At 42.8% G+C, this 19,571-nt stretch overlaps 1 protein-coding gene and 1 long non-coding RNA gene across 3 annotated transcripts in view; one reads left to right on the forward strand and one right to left on the reverse strand.

The window, feature by feature from the left end:
- Positions 1-14,722, reverse strand: part of LOC132453854 (uncharacterized) — a 54,861-nt gene extending 40,139 nt beyond the window's left edge. The window contains exons 1-3 of one of the 2 annotated variants that reach the window (XM_060046891.1): positions 14,599-14,722; positions 14,368-14,432; positions 12,368-13,686 (exon numbers count right to left, since the gene is read on the reverse strand). In XM_060046891.1, coding sequence (XP_059902874.1) covers positions 13,564-13,686; positions 14,368-14,432; positions 14,599-14,686 — 276 coding nt within the window. In that variant the 5' untranslated portion in view covers positions 14,687-14,722 and the 3' untranslated portion in view covers positions 12,368-13,563. Of the gene's footprint in view, positions 1-12,367; positions 13,687-14,367; positions 14,433-14,598 lie in introns of those variants that run through there. The other variant, XM_060046890.1, reaches the window with a different exon arrangement.
- The window catches only part of LOC132453867 (uncharacterized), a 154,086-nt gene that overhangs the window by 47,622 nt on the left and 86,893 nt on the right, over positions 1-19,571 (forward strand). The window lies entirely within an intron of this gene.

Raw genomic sequence — 19,571 nt, forward strand, 5'->3', positions numbered from 1 at the left:
TTCAAATGAGTGATTATATATATATAAAAAAAAAACAGTTAAGATGAATGTGTGCATTTAAAAATGAATTGATATTTAAAGCAGTTAAAAATGGTTTCATATATTTAAAACAGAATTCATGAAAATATGCTTAGACATTAAAAACTATTAATAATATTTATATTTATATATTTATATTTATAAGTATTTAAATGCATATATGAAAAACATGTTTGTATTTACTATTTCATTCTGCACTGCATTTACTGTAGTTATTTTTGGTTTCTTTAAAGGTTTTTTACCTTGCAGTATACCTAGCAGTTTACCACTTGCAACCCACTTACAACTGTACCCACAATACCTACCTGCTACAACTTACCTGTACCTGTGAAAATACAAAAAGAAAAGTAAAGAGGAGTTAAAGAAGGAAAACGGTGTGGTCATTGCATGAGTGGAACCCAGTTAAACCTCCTATGGTCTGTACCAATCCCTTTCAAGCAGGGAAGCTGCACAAACACTAGATAGCTTGACATTAGGTGAGTGCTGTTTGCAGCACTCCACTATTGTTCTTCTTATGGCGCTTTTCCACTGGCGGTCACGCTTCAGACCCAGCACGCCCATTTTAGCATGCCGACAGGCTTTTGCCGGGACACACATGCAACTCAAAATCGGGACTGTCCCCGCAAAACCGGGACGTCTGGTCACCCTAATGAATGATGATGGGGCGGAGGCGGGTATCAATGTCACCATTAGATCGACCATTAGATCGACATGACACTATGCTGACGGTTCAATGTAACGTAAACGGAACCCATTGTTCCGAAGGGCCCTTTGTCCGATAAGTCAAACAAGAGACGCATTAGGCCGAAGGTTCAATAGGCCGCTGGGTCCAATGATGGTCGGATCATTCTGTCTTGGTTAGCGGATGGCAGGCAGGCAGGTGGGACCCAAACGCAGACAGTTCGAGTAAAAGGATAATTTATTAACTGAAAAAGGCAAGGAACACGGGTGACGCGGATAACACAGGGAACACCGGGAACACAGGTAACACACAGGACAGAACTCACCACAAACTAAAATGATCCGACAAGGAACAAAGGAAAGACAAGGGCTTAAATACCAAACCCACACAGGGCACGCAATGAGTAACAGCTGAGACACATTAGGGAGGGAGCAGTAATCACACAGGAGGGAAACCTGACATGGGGAGAAACAAGGCCGATAGCAAAGTAAAACAGGTAACACACCAAAACAAGACAAGGAAACAGACAGACCATGACACATACTCTAATAAACTGAAGAGAAGCGCACAGGAAACCAAGGCAGCATCCTGTAGCTGAAAAACACAAACCACTGGTGGTCTTAACCATAGACGGATTATGACATATCGGGCCCCTGGGCACGTGGACTCCGCAGCCCCCCCCCCCCCACCCCCCCCTTCCAACATAAACACACGCACCCAGAATACACACACACTTATTGGCGATAATAAGTCATTGGCCTATACCTGCAACTCAGCAGGATTTGTAGCACAGGAAAGGCAACCTCACAATAATTATACAAATAAATGCATCTTTATTTAACCAAAACAGGATAAAAAAAATATATAATTGATGCAATTTTTGGCGATTTGAAGGAATTTCGAATGCACCGCTTTCAACCACAAATAAAAACGACTTGAAGCAACTCCATACGAACAGTTCCTTAGTAATGCATTTCACCTATGAAATGCATTTTTTCCGGGCTCTGTTCCGTGCGAAATCCTCCACGATATCATCAAAGTCCAGTGCATTGGTAAGGTCGCTCTCAATTGCCATGAGAGAAAGTGCCTTGAGGCGTCTTTGTGACATTTTCGTCCTCAGTTCATTTTTTATCCTGGACAGAAGAGAGAATGACCGCTCCCCTTCGCAATTACTGACGGGCAGAGTCAGAAAAGGCCGTAGCGCTACATACACATTTGGAAACATAGATTGCAGTCCACAATCAAGTATAATTAGTAGCAGTCCTTTTGGGGTTGCATCATCTCCAGGCTTGATAAATGATCTGAACTGAATAAATTCATTGCTTCAACGCTCCACTTAGAGTTCGCCGTTGCTCCATGTTTAAATGACAGTGACTTGTTCGTGACCGGTCTCAAATTCACAAACTGAAATAGTGCCCCCTAGTGATCTTTTTATTAATTTATTTACTCAGTAGTAATAGGCCTACTATTGCTGTTTTCGCTTGAATTTTTGTATTTCTCTACTGATTGCCTCGACAATGCAACATTAAAAGTTACTAACGGTGGGGCCCAGGGCCCCACTGTTAGTAACTTGTGGGGCCCTAGGCCCCACTGTTAGTAACTTGTGGGGCCCTGGACCCCACTGTTAGTAACTTGTGGGGCCCTGGACCCCACTGTTAGTAACTTGTGGGGCGGCTCAGGGGGGCCCAAGGGCCCCCCTGAGCCCTTGGGCCCCTGGGCATGTGCCCGGTGTGCCCGTGCAGTAATCCACCCATGGTCTTAACAAGTGATGTCCATAGAAACTGGTCATGCAATCACGTAGTAGGATACACTTTTATATGCTCTGAGTTTCAAATAGTTAGTCGGATCGTTCATTAGGTGAGTGCTGTTTGCAGCACTCCACTATTGTTCTTCTTATGGCGCTTTTCCACTGGCGGTCACGCTTCAGACCCAGCACGCACAGTAGTGAGGGTGCGGTATAGTCCAGCTAAATTACGGCACGCGTTTCCACCGCCGACAGTATCCTTATGGTAGGGCGGGTTTAAGCCAGATGGCGCTAGCCGCGGTGTTGTGACCTCATAGCATCCCGACACATGGTGTGATCTGGGTGATGACGCTCTCAACAAATATATTGCGCCCCTAAAGAGATTTATTTTCTTTGTATTTGTACCATGTTTGTCATTTAAATGTGGATTTTAAATAATCGTACACACTTGATTGCATTGCTACTTTATTCCGGTCACAAATGTATGCATTGCACGGTCTTGCTGTGTGTGCAATACAATGTAAATTTGTGTTGTTTGTTTTTGAGCTGGTTTGCTAAAGAGCCTAATGCAGCTAACAATAAACAACGACTAGCCAATTTCATGTACAATCACAAAAAAAACAACGAACGGGAACACTATAAGTGCTCCAAGATCGGAAATGATAACAAGTGCAACTCGGAAGGCTGGTGTCCGAGGCATCTGGATCACACTAACAGTGTAGCCTGCTAATAAATCCAAGGTAAAAGAAGAACACGCCCAATGAACAAAGAGCAACAATATAGGACACCCAAGCGACAATTTCTTCAATAAACGAAGCTATGGCCGTTGCGGGTACTGTGTTTGTTTGTTATTATCCCCCTGTCGCACGGCAGTTACGATTCTGTTGACCAATGAACAGACAGCGTGTGTAGCTCGAACTTGCCGGCACCCTTTCAGTTGCCTCAGTACCCCAACGGAGGAGTACTGTGAGATAAGTACTGCTCAGTCCGGATCACGCTCACTTTTGACATTGGAAACGCGACCTTAGCCTTTGTTAAGGGACCAAGCACAAAGTGCAAGGCAACCTTTTGCATTTGTTAGTGTTTTTATTATCATTGTTCTGCCAGAAACACCTACACTGCAAAAAGTGGTGACTAAAGATGAACAGTGTAATAAAAATATTACACTGATTGAGCCAAAGGGGGTGCTATTATCCTGGCTATTGCCAGACCAAGCTCAATCATAGATTGCATGTTGGTCTGTGGAGGCTGCTGTCATTGGCTGCATTTCAGATCGCCTGCATTTGAGCGCATGCATGCACGAGACTAGAGAAGATCTGCCGGAACTAGTTTGAAACACATCAAGTTCCCACCATGTCAAGTTGGACACAGGTGCACTTCTCGTGGTTTGAACAAAGAAGATGGCCCGCCCAGTGCAGCCAAGGGATTTTGTTTGCCAACTGTAGTTTCATTGAAAACTGTCTGAAGCCCCTTTCCCCCATAAAAAATTAACATGATGAATGACGAAGTGAAAGTTCACAAAGTCGTCTATTAAGCATAGTTTGGGAGAGGGCACGCCCCTTTGAAAGGAGTTCTGTCATTTCTCACATGGGAAATTCCACGTGGTAATTCCAACCAACTAGGGCAACGTTTTGATATGTTGAGGGGAGTGTCTTATGTCCACATTTATTTTAGACCGTATGCACAGGAAAGCAGACGGAGGGAGTTACCCTGCAGCTCCCGCGAGTTTTTGCAGCCGGTTGACATGTCGCATAGGGAAGTTATCACCAGCATTTCTGACGTTTTTATCCCAGAATCCATTATGTTGTGCGAGGCAAGGCAACGCATGCTCAATCTGAAACACGCCTTTTCTTCAGCACAAGAGGCGTGATCAACTGGCCTAGTTCAAATGACTCTGTACACAATTAGCTGCTTGCCGCCGCTTCCCTGTTGTCATTGGGTTAAACCAGCCAATAGCGCGCCAGGGGGAAAAGCCAGCTTGGTGATTGGCTCCCGCAAAAGCATATCGGAAGCAGAAAGAAATGTATTGCTCCTCTCCAGACCCTTCTCCAGGGCGAATTCAAATCGCCGGCAGAATGGGCTGGGGGTACCCAGTCTAGGGTGCTATGGCAAACATTTGAAAATGCCATCTTTGAACAAGCATATCTCCTGGCCGCTCTGACCTACGCCTCTTGTCCACTGCATCCCTCCGTTGACGGATCCCATTGACTTTGAATGGAGCGGAGCCGCAATGCATTGTTGATCCGTCAAGAAAGTTGAAAATCTTTCAACTTATCAGGCAGCGACGGATCCGTCATCCAATCAGATCGCGTATGCTCGGGCTTGGCTGACGTATGCCTCTGCAAAGACTACTCACCCATCTGTCAGCCACACCTTCCGTCATCCCTTGACGGACGGTGCAGTGAGTAGGCGGTGTTACAGTCATGCCCAAATATGTATCTCCTCATACTGAACAAATCTGCCTCAATAACCTCTGATTCCGCCTGGAAAGATTTCCCAAAAAAAAGACAAAATCTCGTTAGGATCCTAGGTTTTTTGATTGTGACAATTATTGATTGTGACCATTACCACCATTATGACCGATGTAAAATATAAAGATAAAATATAACAAAATACAGTAGCATAGGCCTGCAGCTCTATTCAGCCATGCTCAGCTCATGCAGGGGGCACATTTAACAATTGCATACCAACACCCTTTTGAGAAAGCCTATGATTGTTATAAGACTGCATGTTTTGGACACTCGGGTTAAGAGAGGGGTGGAACTGTCAACCGACCACCATCTATCTGGTGGTGAGTTGGATCAGGGAATGTGGGAAATTTCCGGATAGACCTCGTAAGCCCAAACGAGTAGTGCGGGTGAATTGGGAACGTCTGGAGGAGGCCCACGTCCTAGGTATCTTCAACTCACACCTCCGGCTGAGTTTTTCTGGCATTCCTGTGGAGGTTGGGGGCATTGAGCCGGAGTGGGCAGTGTTCAAAGCCTCCATTGCTGAAGCTGCGGTGGCTAGCTGTGGCCTCAGGGTCTTAGGGTGTCCAAGGGTCTTAACCCTCGGACACCGTGGTGTACACCGGTGGTCAGGGAAGAAGGAGGCCTTCCGGGATATGATATCCTGGAGGACTCCTGACTCGGTTGCAGGGTACCAACAGGCTCGAAGGGCTGCAGCTGCTGCCGTGTCGGAGGCTAAGCAGCGGGTGTGGGAGATGTTCGGAGAGGCCATGGAGAAGGACTTTCGGTCGGCACCAAAGTGTTTCTGGAAGGCTATCCGGCACCTCAGGAGGGGGAAACAGGGAACCATCCAAGCTGTGTACAGTAAGGATGGGACTCTGTTGACATCAACTGAGGAGGTCGTCGGACGTTGGAAGGAACACTTTGAGGAACTCCTGAAGCCGAATAACACGCCTCTATGTTGGAGGCAGAGCTCGAGGTTGATGGTGTTTCATCGTCAATTTCCCTGGTGGAGGTCACTGAGGTTGTCTAACATCTCCGCAGTGGCAAAGCCCCAGGGATTCATGAGATCCAGCCAGAAATGCTAAAGGCTCTGGGTGTTGAGGGGCTGTAATGGTTGACACGCCAATTCAACATTGCGCGGGAGTCGGGTACAGTGCCAAAGGAGTGGCAAACCGGGGTGGTTGTTCCCCTGTTGAAACTGGGGGACCAGAGAGTGTGTGCCAATTACCGGGGTATCACACTTCTCAGCCTCCCTGGTAAAGTCTACTCCAAGGTGCTGGAAAGGAGGGTTTGGGCGATCGTCGAACCTCAGATTGAAGAGAAACAATGCGGTTTTCGCCCTGGACGTGGAAATACAGACCAGCTCTTCACTCTCGCAAAGATCCTGGAGGGGACCTGGGAGTATGCCCATCCGGTCTACATGTGTTTTGTGGATCTAGAGAAGGCGTATGACCGGGTCCCCCGGGAGAAACTGTGGGAGGTGCTGCAGGATTATGGGGTAAGGGGGTCTCTGGATCATCGGCCTGTGACCTTCAGCACTCACTGGATCGGCTGGCGGCCGAGTGTGAAGCGGCTGGGATGAGGATCAGCACCGCTACATCTGAGGCCATGACTCTTAGCAGGAAACCGGTGGATTGCTTACTCCGGGTAGGAAATTAGTCCTTAGCCCAAGTGAAGGAGTTCAAGTACCTTGGGGTCTTGTTCACGAGTGAGGGTACGATGGAGCGTGAAATTGGCCGGAGAATCGGAGCAGCGGGGGCGGTATTGCGTTCACTGTACCGCACCGTTGTTACGAAAGCTCTCGATCTACCGGTCGATCTTCGTTCCTATCCTCACCTATGGTCATGAGGGTTGGGTGATGACCGAAAGGACGAGATGGGGTGGCTGGCGTCTCCCTTAGGGATAGGGTGAGAAGCTCAGCCATCCGTGAGGAACTCGGATTAGAGCCGCTGCTCCTTTACTTAGAAAGGAGTCAGCTGAGGTGGTTCGGGCATCTGGTAAGGATGCCCAATGGGCGCCTCCCTTGGAAGGTGTTTCAGGCACGTCCAGTGGGGAGGAGCCCTCGGGGAAGACCCAGGACTAGGTGGAGAGATTATATCTCAACACTGGCCTGGGAACGCCTCGGGATCCCCCCATCAGAGCTGACCAATGTGGCCCGGGAAAGGGAAGTCTGGGGCCTCCTTTTTGAGCTGCTCCCCCCGCGACCCGACCCCGGATAAGCGGATGAAGATGAGATGAGAGATGAGATGTTATAAGTCTAATGAGAAGGCTGCGTGTTTGGTTACAAGATGACGCTTAAGATGCAAAGGTTTCATGGAATCACTTCTAAGACCACCACATACCAGATGTGCTCAAAACATTCTCCCCCTGACGTGGACATTTCCTTTAACAAATGTTGCGTCTAGGACAGATTTATAATTGCAGAAAGCACACAACACTTGTAGACCATTAACGTAGGTTTAATGAATTCATACGTTAGACTCCTCTCTAGCAGAGTGAGTCCAGAATACAGATGGACAGAGCTATTTAAACAGTTCCCCCATGGCAGATGCCAATAATCAAATCAGGTAATGTTTACCCAAGACACAGAGTTGCCAGTGTTCTCATCAAGCAGAAGAGTGAACAAAAGGATGTCCTCTCCCTTGTGACCGGTTTACCCAAGTACGAAGGTTAACATTTTGATTGACTCTGAGGAGGGTAGGCCGGTTACCCATAGAAAAGAGTTTACATTTAGATGCCACTGAGGAAGGTGGGACAGCTGGCCAGAGCACAAAGGTTAAGGGTAAACATTTTGACGACATCACTCGGATATTGTAAGGTGGCTGAGCCAAGCACAAAGGTCCATGCATAGACGAAAAGCAGGCTGGCAAGACAATACACGGAACAGAAAACAAAGCCAATATGACTAAAAGGTAACAACATGGAGCCACGATCGTCGTGTTTTTTAACCATTCATTATTTGAGCACTTGTAGAACGGCCCACAATGTCTCCCTCATGGTGACAGTTGACCTGATTCAGGTCCAACTAAATAGGGGGAGTCCCTTCAGCTGTTCACCTTATCTGCTGGAGTAGCTGATGACACAAACAAATGAATGAGCATGTATATTATTTTATACCCATAGAAAAGAGTTTACATTTAGATGCCACTGAGGAAGGTGGGACAGCTGGCCAGAGCACAAAGGTTAAGGGTAAACATTTTGACGACATCACTCGGATATTGTAAGGTGGCTGAGCCAAGCACAAAGGTCCATGCATAGACGAAATGCAGGCTGGCAAGACACGGAACAGAAAACAAAGCCAATATGACTAAAAGGTAACAACATGGAGCCACGATCGTCGTGTTTTAACCATTCATTATTTGAGCACTTATATATAGTATTTTAATATTATTATGTTTAGATATTTTTTTTGGGGGGGGGGTGGATTCCTCTCCGTACCAGTGCGCTTATGGTGTGGTCTAGAACATGAATGGACTAAAATGGTTATTTCGACATCAAGCTAGATTCTGGACATCCACACATTTTCAATTAGGACCTAGGGGAAAATGGGTGTGACCCCTGACTGCAATTACAATAGTTCAAAGACGGATTGTTTTATTTGAGTGAGAGCAACTTTGGGACTTTTGCGGTCAAAAGTTCTAACTGCTCAGGATAAGATGGAGTCAATTGACCAAACAACATGGCCGCCAGAGCACAAACTAATCCAATAGAATTGAAGGAGCTAAAAAACAGGGTTTACCTAACCCAATCATTATACAACTTGGTTTTCTTAAAGGCACATGTGTTAAGATGAATTGCTCAAAAGTTAATCAAGATTGGGCAATTGGTGGAGCTATAGCAATAAACTAAAAACGGCAAATATTGGACAGTGATATTTTCTCACCCCTTTCATCTACGTTCAAGAAATTCTGCCCATGTATGTGTCTCTTCATGGCAACTGAAAACCATTAGGATCCTATTTTTTTTTTACCTTGATCAAAATCCTTTAACAGGTACCATCTACGGACCAATATATTTCACCAATCGAGAAAGGAAGAATGTATAAAAAAGAAGTGCCAAAACACAAGTGCCAACAACTAAGAAAAGGTGGTTTAAGACATTTAGACATCAAGATTGATTCCTATTATCTGGAGTCCAATACAAAAGTTGTTCAGGATACATTTCTGAACAAGATGTCATCCAAACATTTTCAATTATGGATTGAAAATCCCCATCAGGGGTTCATTGTGGAGGTTGACGCCTCAGACGTGGGCCTAAGGGCTGTCCTCTCTCAGCAGTCCATGACGGATAACAAGGTTTACCCCTGTCCATAATTTTCCAAGAAACTCTCTCGAAGAACATCAAGCCCGATGCTCTGTCTCGGCATTTTGACCCTGGTTCTGCTCCAAGGTTACCAACCAATATCCTTCCCCCTTCCTGCATGGTGGGGGCTGCCACTTGGGGCATTGAGAAAGGGGTCAGACAGGCAACTGTTAGTGTTCAAATACCAGACGGCTGTCTCTCAAATCGGTTGTTTGTTACTGAAGTGTTACATTTTTCTAAATTGAACAGTGTCTGGCTTGGCTCAGGCACATAGACATTGTTAACTGCTGCCTTGAGACATCAGTTAACACTTTTAATCCCCATCAAAATTTGAGTGTGTGTACAGTGCAGGCACTCACTCAACCAAAGGGTTAATTATTTGTAAACACCGGACATGTTTGCGGCGTAGCATAACACTGGCCTCTGCCATTATTGATATCATTATCAATGTCTTGTAAAACTCCAAGAACAAAAAGCAAAATGACTCCCCTCAATGACTCTGAATTGACCAAAACTTGAAAAAACACATGATGAGTTAAATATCGCATAATGAATTTCAGCTGGTCTTTGTCTGTAACATCTGAAGGGGGAATCCCACAAAAACGGATGGACACGGACAAATCAGTAAGAGCCTGATTCAATCCAGGTCAAGTCATTTAATTTAACATGTTAAACCTCCGTGTTCGAAAGGCTTCAGTGTTTGTTAATTTCTGACAATATGTTCATTATTTTCATTGACAGAAGCTGTGAAACGGTGGGATATTTGGGAGAACGGCCCACAATGTCTCCATCATGGTGACAGTTGACCTGATTCAGGTCCAACTAAATAGGGGGAGTCCCTTCAGCTGTTGCACTTATCTGCTGGAGTAGCCGATGACACAAACAAATGAATGAGCATGTATATTACCGGTCCCTACTCAAGAAACATAAACCCATCAAGAGGTTTGTACAGAGACGAACACCCGAGGCAATTGAATCACTGCAGGCCTGTTTTGACATTACTGACTGGGCAGCTATCAAGCTGGCATGCAATAACATTGATGAGTATGCAGACACATGTTCATCCTATGTCTACTTTTGTGAGGAACTCTGCATCCCCAGACATTCCATTGTCACTTTTGGAAACAACAAACCATGGTTCAATAAGGAGGTGAGGCTATTGAGGAGAGAGAAGGAGGCGGCTCACAGGAGCAGAGACCAAAAAAGCCCAAGATCACCTGCTTGAATGACTACAGACCGGTCGCCCTCACCTCTGTAGTCATGAAAGTATTTGAACGCCTGGTCCTCTCCTATCTAAAAGCATCCACTGACCACCTCATGGACCCCCTTCAATTTGCATACAGACCCAACTGCTCAGTAGATGATGCAATCAACATAGCCCTTCACTACATTCTACAACACCTGGACTATCGGAACACCTTTGCAAGAGTCCTGTTTGTGGATTATAGCTCTGCCTTCAACACCATCATTCCCGACCTCCTCCATAGCAAACTGACCCATCTGAACATCCACCCCCTCACCTGCTTATGGATTACAGATTTTCTCACTGACAGGAGACAGTATGTCAGGCTGGGCCCGCATCTATCACAGCCCCGCACAGTTAACACCGGTGCCCCCCAGAGTTGTGTGCTGTCCCCCCTGCTCTTCTCCCTTTACACGAATGACTGCACCTCCCGTGACCCGTCTGTCAAGACCATCAAGTATGCAGACGACACCACCCTGATAGGTCTCATCAGCAACAACAACAAGTCTGCCTACCGGAGGGAGGTCGCCCATCTAGAGTCCTGGTGTGCAGTCAGCAACCTAGAGCTCAACGTCAACAAGACAGTGGAGATGATAGTGGACTTCCGAAAAAAGGTTCAGACATATCCCCCACTTGTAATCAACAACTCATCTGTCACTGTAGTCGAACATTTCAAATTCCTAGGCACAACCATCACCAACACACTGAAATGGGACAATAACATCACTCAACTTGTGAAGAAAGGCCAGCAGCACCTGTTCTTCCTTCGGCAGCTGAGAGGACTTCAGGTCAGCCCCCCCATCATGGTGCAGTTCTACAGGGCCATCATTGAGAGTGTGCTTACATCCTCACACTCGGTCTGGTATGACTCTGCCTCTGCCCGCTCTAAGGCCAGGCTCCAAAGAGTCGTACGGGCTGCAGAGCGCATCATCGGCTGCCCCCTTCCTTCCATCAAGGACCTCCACAGCTCCAGATCCCGCAGGAAAGCTGTGAAGATCACAGCAGACCCCTCACATCCTGCCAACTGCCTCTTTAACCGTCTACCCTCTGGACGGCGATATAGGGCCATCATGACAAAAACCTCACGTCACCTCAATAGTTTTTTTCCACAAGCAATAGCCCTCATGAACAGCCCTTGCACATGAGCTTTATGGCTCCTCTCAGCACTTTACTTTATTTATTTAACTTATTTAACAATTCTATTATTGCACTTCCTCCATGTTCATACTGGTACTTTCTTGTATTGTTGTTCTGTCTTGTCCCTTTGTTCTGTTCTATGTTCTATTTGTAATGCTCCAGCCTGCATGGAGAATACCATTCAAAATTCCTAGTACCTGTGTACATGGCGAAATAAAGACAATTTAATTTAATTGAATTGAATTATTTTATATGACCTGGATTATATATTGTTTGCATAAAGGTCAATTAAACCTCCACTGATTAACCTGAGTGGGGACCTTGCAGATGTCGTTGTGTTGCTTGGCAGATGGCCGCAAGTCTTTGATTTGTTTACTCAGAGTTATTTTAGTCTCCATGGCAAATGCTACTATTAGTTTAGAACGAATGTGACCAAATGAAACTACACGTTACATGCTAACAATAAACTGACGAGAAGAAGACAGGAAAACCACAACAGCATCCTGTAGCTGAAAAACACACCACTTGCTGCATGTCTATGCAGTCACTGAGTTAGCAGACCTCTTGCATTTTACAACAGCCCTGATGAATAAACGTCATATTGCTAACTATCATTTGGCAGTTTTCTTAGGCCTTTAATGTGCAATAAGACAGGATTATATTGCCCCACCCTTGTTCATCGTTGAAAATTTAAGATGTGTCAACTTGAATGAAAGATTGTTCCAGCCGCATGGGAGTTAGGCCTAATTCACCAACCTAAAAAAAAAACATTTCTCCATTTGGACCCTTTTTTCTAATAATTTTAGGTCGAGGAGAAAATAATTTAAAATATTTCCAGTACCGAGCAAGAAGCTCCTGCTGTAATCTGCGAGACAGGCCCCAAGTCTATCCTTTTGGGCAACAGCGCCCCTCAACGTATGTTCTCAAAAAGGGCTGTTTTTGCCACTGACTCTGACTGCTACACATGGCTTACAACATTATGGAGAGGAACCCTGCAGAGAGATAAAACATTTTTCTCCACCATTAACTTCATCCGGTCTGTTTGTTATATTGGCTCGCTCAAGGAGAACTCTGAAATCTTGTTGTTGCAGGGAATTTCCCTATCGTCATTACATCTAAACTCTCCGCTCCAACCAAATCTTTTAGATAACACTAATCTACATCTTCTCTCCAATTCTCCCTCACGAATCCGCCGTTCTCTTTTTGCAATAACTAAACTCTTGTGAGACGTATCCTTAAATAAGACTTGATTTAACACAATAACAGATGGATCAAGACATAAACCTTTTTACGGTTTGCCGTCTCGCTCAATACTGTCAAAAACCGTTGCTTGCATTAGTCCCTTAGAACCAAAATGATTGTAATGTTGGGTACAGGTTGAAGAAATCCCATTATTTTCCCGTATCACTTTATTTATAGATTTAATAATGTATAAATGAAGACCTAATTCACTGTATTACTGCAATAACTAATGTTAAATAATGGTTAATAAATGTAGCCTTATTGAAAAATGTTAACGTACTTTTGTTGTAACAATGTGTTCATGGGACATTAAAGGTGCTGCCAGCATCCTACTTGTAAAACGTGGATTAGAGACTGCCAAGCAAACATTACAACCTATGCAGAATAGCTTTAAATAGTTCAAGATCATAACCTTATACAAACAGAGGCCTTTCTACATTTCCCATCAATCAATCTTACTGCATAGTAACCAACAAATAACAAACAATATCTAATAATCTAGTGAATGAACATAGCCAAAAAAGCATTATTAGATTTGCACCATTGACTAACAATATGCAAACAGTATACGGTATTTAAACATTCTTCCGAACAAGCTTTACTTTATGACATTCTCTTGAGACTGAAGTGGAAAATTATCCTCCTCTTGACAGCACAAAGATGCGGTCATATTGAGAAAGTAGAGTAGCCTACTTTGAATTTGTATTAAAAGACTTGGTCATGGTCACATCCTCTTAGTATTGATGGCTGAGTAGGTGCTGAACTCTGAGGGTTGGACTCTTTTCTTTTTAGGTCTCTGAGAACGTAGAGGGATATCCAGTGTAGCGTAACACAGGCCATCTTCATCCTGAGAGGGACGGATAAAACTATTAATATTACTATTACATCATTATTTTGTTGACCAGCTGCTATCTGCTATCTGTGTCTTATGTATTATTATTATTATTATTATTCTTATAGCGCTGCTTTAACAAAAACGTTTTATTGATTGCACTACTGGTTAGATGCTAAACTGCATTTCGTTGTACTGGTTGTCCTTACTTGTGCAATGACAATAAAGTTGAATCTAATCTAATCTAATCTAATTATCTCTGCTAAACCATTGCATCATCAACATAATGTACAATTTGCTATACCATAACATCATCAGCATAATCATTGGTTTCCCGTCTCAAATCAAATTATTGAACACTGCTTAAGTGTGTCCTAGGACACACTTAAGCAGTGTTCAATAATTTGATGAACAATAATTTTGCAGCTTCCTGTAGAGTCGCCTCATAAGCTTATGAATCGACTCTACAGGAAGCAGCTACTCTTTACTCTTAAAGAACCACATGAACCTCTGCTTAATGTACTTCTCTTCCTGCGCCTTATAAAACCTGACTATCGCTGGTGTTACATTAGGTCCGTTGACCTTTATTCAGCCTTCAGTAAACATCTTTGTACAGCAATCTACCATAACATGTACTCCACACTGTCCCCTATCATTGCATCACAAATGTACGAAAGTATATGAACTACATGTTACCTGGTTCCTGATTGATGTTATATCTCTACTGCTGGGTGTTGTCTGAGCAACATGGAGGGCTTCATCTAAAAGAAAAACAGACATTATGAGTCATTATAACTCCACAAAACCAGCACAGGGAGACAGTTACTGCTCAAACAGAAGACGAGCAGTAACTGTCAATTGAACAGCTGCATCTTGAAGTGTTCCCAAGATGCAGAAGATGACAGTTAACAGAGATATATACACTACCTTTCCTTCTGCAACAGAGGTAGACGACGAAGAATGAGAGGAGGGAGAGGAGAAGAGAAGAGGAGGAACATAGGATGACCAGCAGCATCCAGCACTGTCTACAGTCTGGAGCAGCAGAGTTCCCAAAACCTGCAGCAAAGGCATCATATATATATATATATATATATATATATATATATATATATATATAAATAAATTAAAAGAACAAAAAAAAAAAGTACGCATATTTAATGAATATATTGGCTCTCTTGCCACTATATACCTGTTCTAACAATTGATATCCGTCACAACAAGAAATCATGTCTTACCAATGTCCTTCAGAGTAGGCCCTACACTTATATCTGAAGATAAAAGTGAGAAGGAATTGTAATGATCAGGGTAGAATTTGTAACTCTAGTTAGTGGCAGAAACATCTCAGATTAGCGTTCCCAAAACCTGCAGCAAAGGCATCATATATATATATATATATATATATAAATTAATTAAAAGAACAATAAAAAAAAAAAAAGTATGCATATTTAATGAATATATAGGCTCTCTTGCCACTATATACCTGTTCTAACAATTGATATCCGTCACAACAAGAAATCATGTCTTACCAATGTCCTTCAGAGTAGGACCTACACTTAAATCTGAAGATAAAAGTGAGAAGGAATTGTAATGATTAGGGTAGAATTTGTAACTCTAGTTAGTGGCAGAAACATCTCAGATTAGCATATCGGCCCGTCTTGAAAACATGTTGAATTGATTTAATGAAATAAAAAAATAAATGGTATTCTTTGTAAACTTTATTTTAAAAGTAAATATTCTTTGCTTGACATGCAGAACAGTTGCATATTGCCCCTACTTATGATAACAGTTCCTAACGGTGCCACCGAAGTGACATAAAAAAATAAATGAAAACCATGGACTGGTGACAAACACGGATTTTAGTTTTGCGAGATCTTGAGTTTGTTTTGCGAGATCTTGACTTTGTTTTTCAGGATCCTGTCTTACTTTTGTGCTCCAAGGGACCGGCTGGCAATCGGGGTCGTGGTTGTGCCCTTGGGATGGTGGGAGGGTGGGAATTTGATAAGTGTGTGCCACAAAGCTCCTGAGTGGGACACGGTCCAGCGTTTCGCCGTGGAGAGTGCAATGTGCGTGTGGGTCTGGCGGGGCTGGATCAAAATCTCGCAAATCAACCTAGAGAGCTTTGCAAAACAAACACAAGATCTCGCAAACCAAAGTCAAGATCTCACAAAACAAACTCAAGGCCTCGCAAAATAAAGTCAAGATCTAGCAAAAATATAGTCAGTGTTTGTCCCCAGTACATGTTTTTTCTTTTTTGTCTTTATGTCACTTCGTTGGCGCCGTAGTTCCTTATTAATTTCAAGAGAAAAAATGTTGAAGCATGAGGGAATTTCCTTCAACTTGACATTGGAATAGAAATCTATGCAGTCAACTTACCAAATGAAATCCTTGTGGTTACATTTCCATATCTGTGTTTATACTTTGTATGATTCTGGTCTTGCTCTGTCACATACTTTTTTTCAGTTCGACAGTAGTAGAGACCAAGGTGAGAATCAGATATGTTCGTAATCAGTAAAGTGTATGTTTTTGAAGAATGGTTCCACATCCCATTTAGATTGGATAATTTGGAGTCCTTATTCTCCTCTAATTCCTGCCATGTCAGAATAAGTGGGGGCTGATTTTCATGAGAACAGTTCCTGTACCAAACAATAGTTTCACCAGATGAGAGTTTACAGTCACAAGGTACAATAACGTTTTCTCCTGGTCTCACGTACAGCTCCACTACGGTGTAAGAGGACACAACAGCACCTTGAATTAAAAACATAGATTATGAGTCAGAATGAAGAAAGACGCATGGATAAAATGGAGCTGAATCAATGAACATGAATCAATATTTACGTTTCTTTTTAAACAAGGCAATAGGCCTATTATACAACTGGCCTACTGCTAAGTAGAAATTAAAATGTTCATATTTTACCCCAGGCGATGGGTAGAAAGATATACATCCAGCTCATTGTGATGATCCGTTGTGGAGTAAGACATTAGAAACTACACATACACATACAGACACAGACTAACACACACAAACACCCACACACGTAGAAAAAGAAGCCTTGCGATTGGCTGGCTACATGGAAACTGTTGAGGTTATTACACTCTTCTTATCAGGCAAGGTTTGATTGTCAGAATATCAACGAGATCTTCTGCTTTAATAAATGCTTCTATAACTATAATCGGGGGAAACGTAAAAACACAATGTAAAAATGTATTTGTTAATAATTTAACTAGTTGTTCTACATTCAGGTCTTTCCAAACCAACAATAATGCATAAATATTGTCTTAGTTTCCACTCAATAATATTAAATTAAATGTATAGTTTCCAACACAGAATAAAACACATGGCTGTAGTTTTCATCCTGCGTGTGAGAGACAGACAGAACAGGACAGTGCAACTACTGAAAACACTTCTTAATAGAACAGGTTATTTATATAATTTCATGTAAAAGGTGTTAAAGGTCTGGTTTCCTGAGAGACGACAGGGTCTCCGGTACGAACCGAAACACAGACTGATTTAGAATAAAAGAGACAACGCAATCAAATGAAGTGCAGAAAGACTTCCAGCGGTTAAAAGCACAGGCAGTTCTACATATGTGACTACAGAGTAAGCCTCTATGGGCTTACCTGAAAGATGTATTTCTTAATATTGATAGTCTATATGAATTTATAAGTATAAATAAATAAATCAATACATCATTAGATTATACTATATACTAATGCTATAGCTGAAGCTATAATATTAGTATAGTATAATTTAATCTTTTATCCAAACTCTTCCAATACTGTTTTTTCATATGTTCTTATATATATATATATATATATATATATATATACACAATATATAGATCTATAGATAAATCTATGAAGATCTATCTATCTAGATATATCTTCTCCAATGTATACCATTACATCAAACAGCTTCTCCATCACAAAGCTCAATGTATTGCTAATCAATAGTATCTATACAGCGATTAGTGCATTGATAGACACACAGAGAAAAAAACCTGACCTGCCACACCAGAGTGCTGGGCCCCAGGGCTGCAGCTGGGTACTACTCATTCGCCATGTGTTCTACAGAGAGAGACAACTAACTAGCGAGACTGTGTGTGTATTCCTACGAATTCTGTGAAACGGTTAAACCCATGAAGCGTGAGTCAGTACGCTTCATAATACCATTGCACTAAACCCTGGACCTCTCATCCCTCCCTTTCTGTTCAATATATTGTATGTATGAACTTTACATTTGTCTGTTGGTCATGGGTTATCTGCATGTGCCTTTGTGTGCGTGCGTGTTTGTGTGTGTGTGTGTGTGCGTGTGTGTGATAGCTAGCATTGCAGTTTGGACTGTATGCAAAAAACGCATCCGTCTTCATTTGGAATTTTATTTAGGGGTTTCTGGGTAAACGAGTATCAGGCAACAACAAACACAAGATAGTTTCTTCCAGTGTGATAGTCTGTCTGATCACAGCTTCAAAGCATAGGATGAGACAGAAGACCATCCAGACCAAGCTTCAGTGTTTTTGCCTGTATTCTTCTTTGTTGATCAGTAAGCCATTCTTTACCAATTGGCTTCAGACGAGAGACAATAAATATAAACATTGATTGAGTGAATTGAAATAAAGAGATATGACTTTTGACTCTGCTAGTTTGTGAGTCAATACAGTCTGAGATAAAGCATTGTGATCTCATACAGAACTTCTGTTGGAACATAGCATAACAGTCTTTTTGTAACATTTATTTTTAGTTCATTGAATCTTTAGGGATTATTGGCATTAGTCAACATCCGAGCTGACCTGCATTCACAAGAACAATAAGATAGACGTCACACGCAGAACGCACAGACGTATACATGAAGTAAGTAAATAGTAAGTACATTTAATTGATAAAGCACATTTACACACAGCATAACCGACCAAGTGTTAAGTGCTGTACAGTGGATAACTAAAAATAATACAAAAAACAGATTGGACCAATAGTCGTAATTAAATAAAACATAAAGAAAAGGAATCCCCAAGGAAGGCCAGGGAGTACTGGTGGGTTTTAGCCTGGATTTGCAGGCTGAAAATGGAGGGGGCGGTACTGATGACCAGGGGGAGATAGTTCCACAGACGTGGAGTAGCAACTGCAAAGGCTCTATCACCCCTCTGTTTTAGCCATGAGCGCGGCACATGCAGAAGCCCTTTGTTTGGGGATCTAAGGGACCTTTGGTCTGAGTGGCGCTGTACAAGGTAGGAGATATCCTGCCCATTAAGTGCCTTAAAAATAAATAATTCAACTTTAAACTGAATCCTAAAAAGACCAGTGCATTGCATCGAGGCCAGAATGGGGGTGATGTGCTCATGAAAGCCACTGAATTCAGCAGTTAGGGATCAATAAGTTGATGTGCAGTAGTACTAATACTGTGTTTACCTTTTCACAACGGTGGAGGTTCTTTTTATCAACTGAAATCGTGTGTGGCGTGGAAGTCAATGGCTTTTGGGTCAACCCATCGGTCCGAGTCTGACTCTGACGGAAGAGCTTCAATACAGCCTCAAAGTTTCTGAAGACACACAGCTTCCATAGTATCAGATACCAAACAAATAAGGTGGTTTAAACATTTTGCAAAGTTTTGATGAAATTGCACAGCAGGAATAGCGCTATTCAAGAGAAAAACACTCGGACGCTATTGTGGGTGACGAATCCCCAGAAAAAGGAGAAAAATATCATTATTGATCAACTGTGCCTCCACTGTGAACCTCCATCACTGCTGTCTTTCATTTATTCACTTATTGTGTTCACATCAAACTTCCATGAGTTTCAATATGTTCACACTAAGGTCATGTTCCAAGAAATCAGTCCTGAATCTGATTTAAGGTGATCAGATCAATGCGATTCTTGCCCAGTTTTGCCTCCAGAGTAAACGATGC

This window comes from Gadus macrocephalus, chromosome 3 (assembly GCF_031168955.1).
Source record: "Gadus macrocephalus chromosome 3, ASM3116895v1".
In the NCBI taxonomy this organism is placed as follows: Eukaryota; Metazoa; Chordata; class Actinopteri; order Gadiformes; family Gadidae; genus Gadus; species Gadus macrocephalus.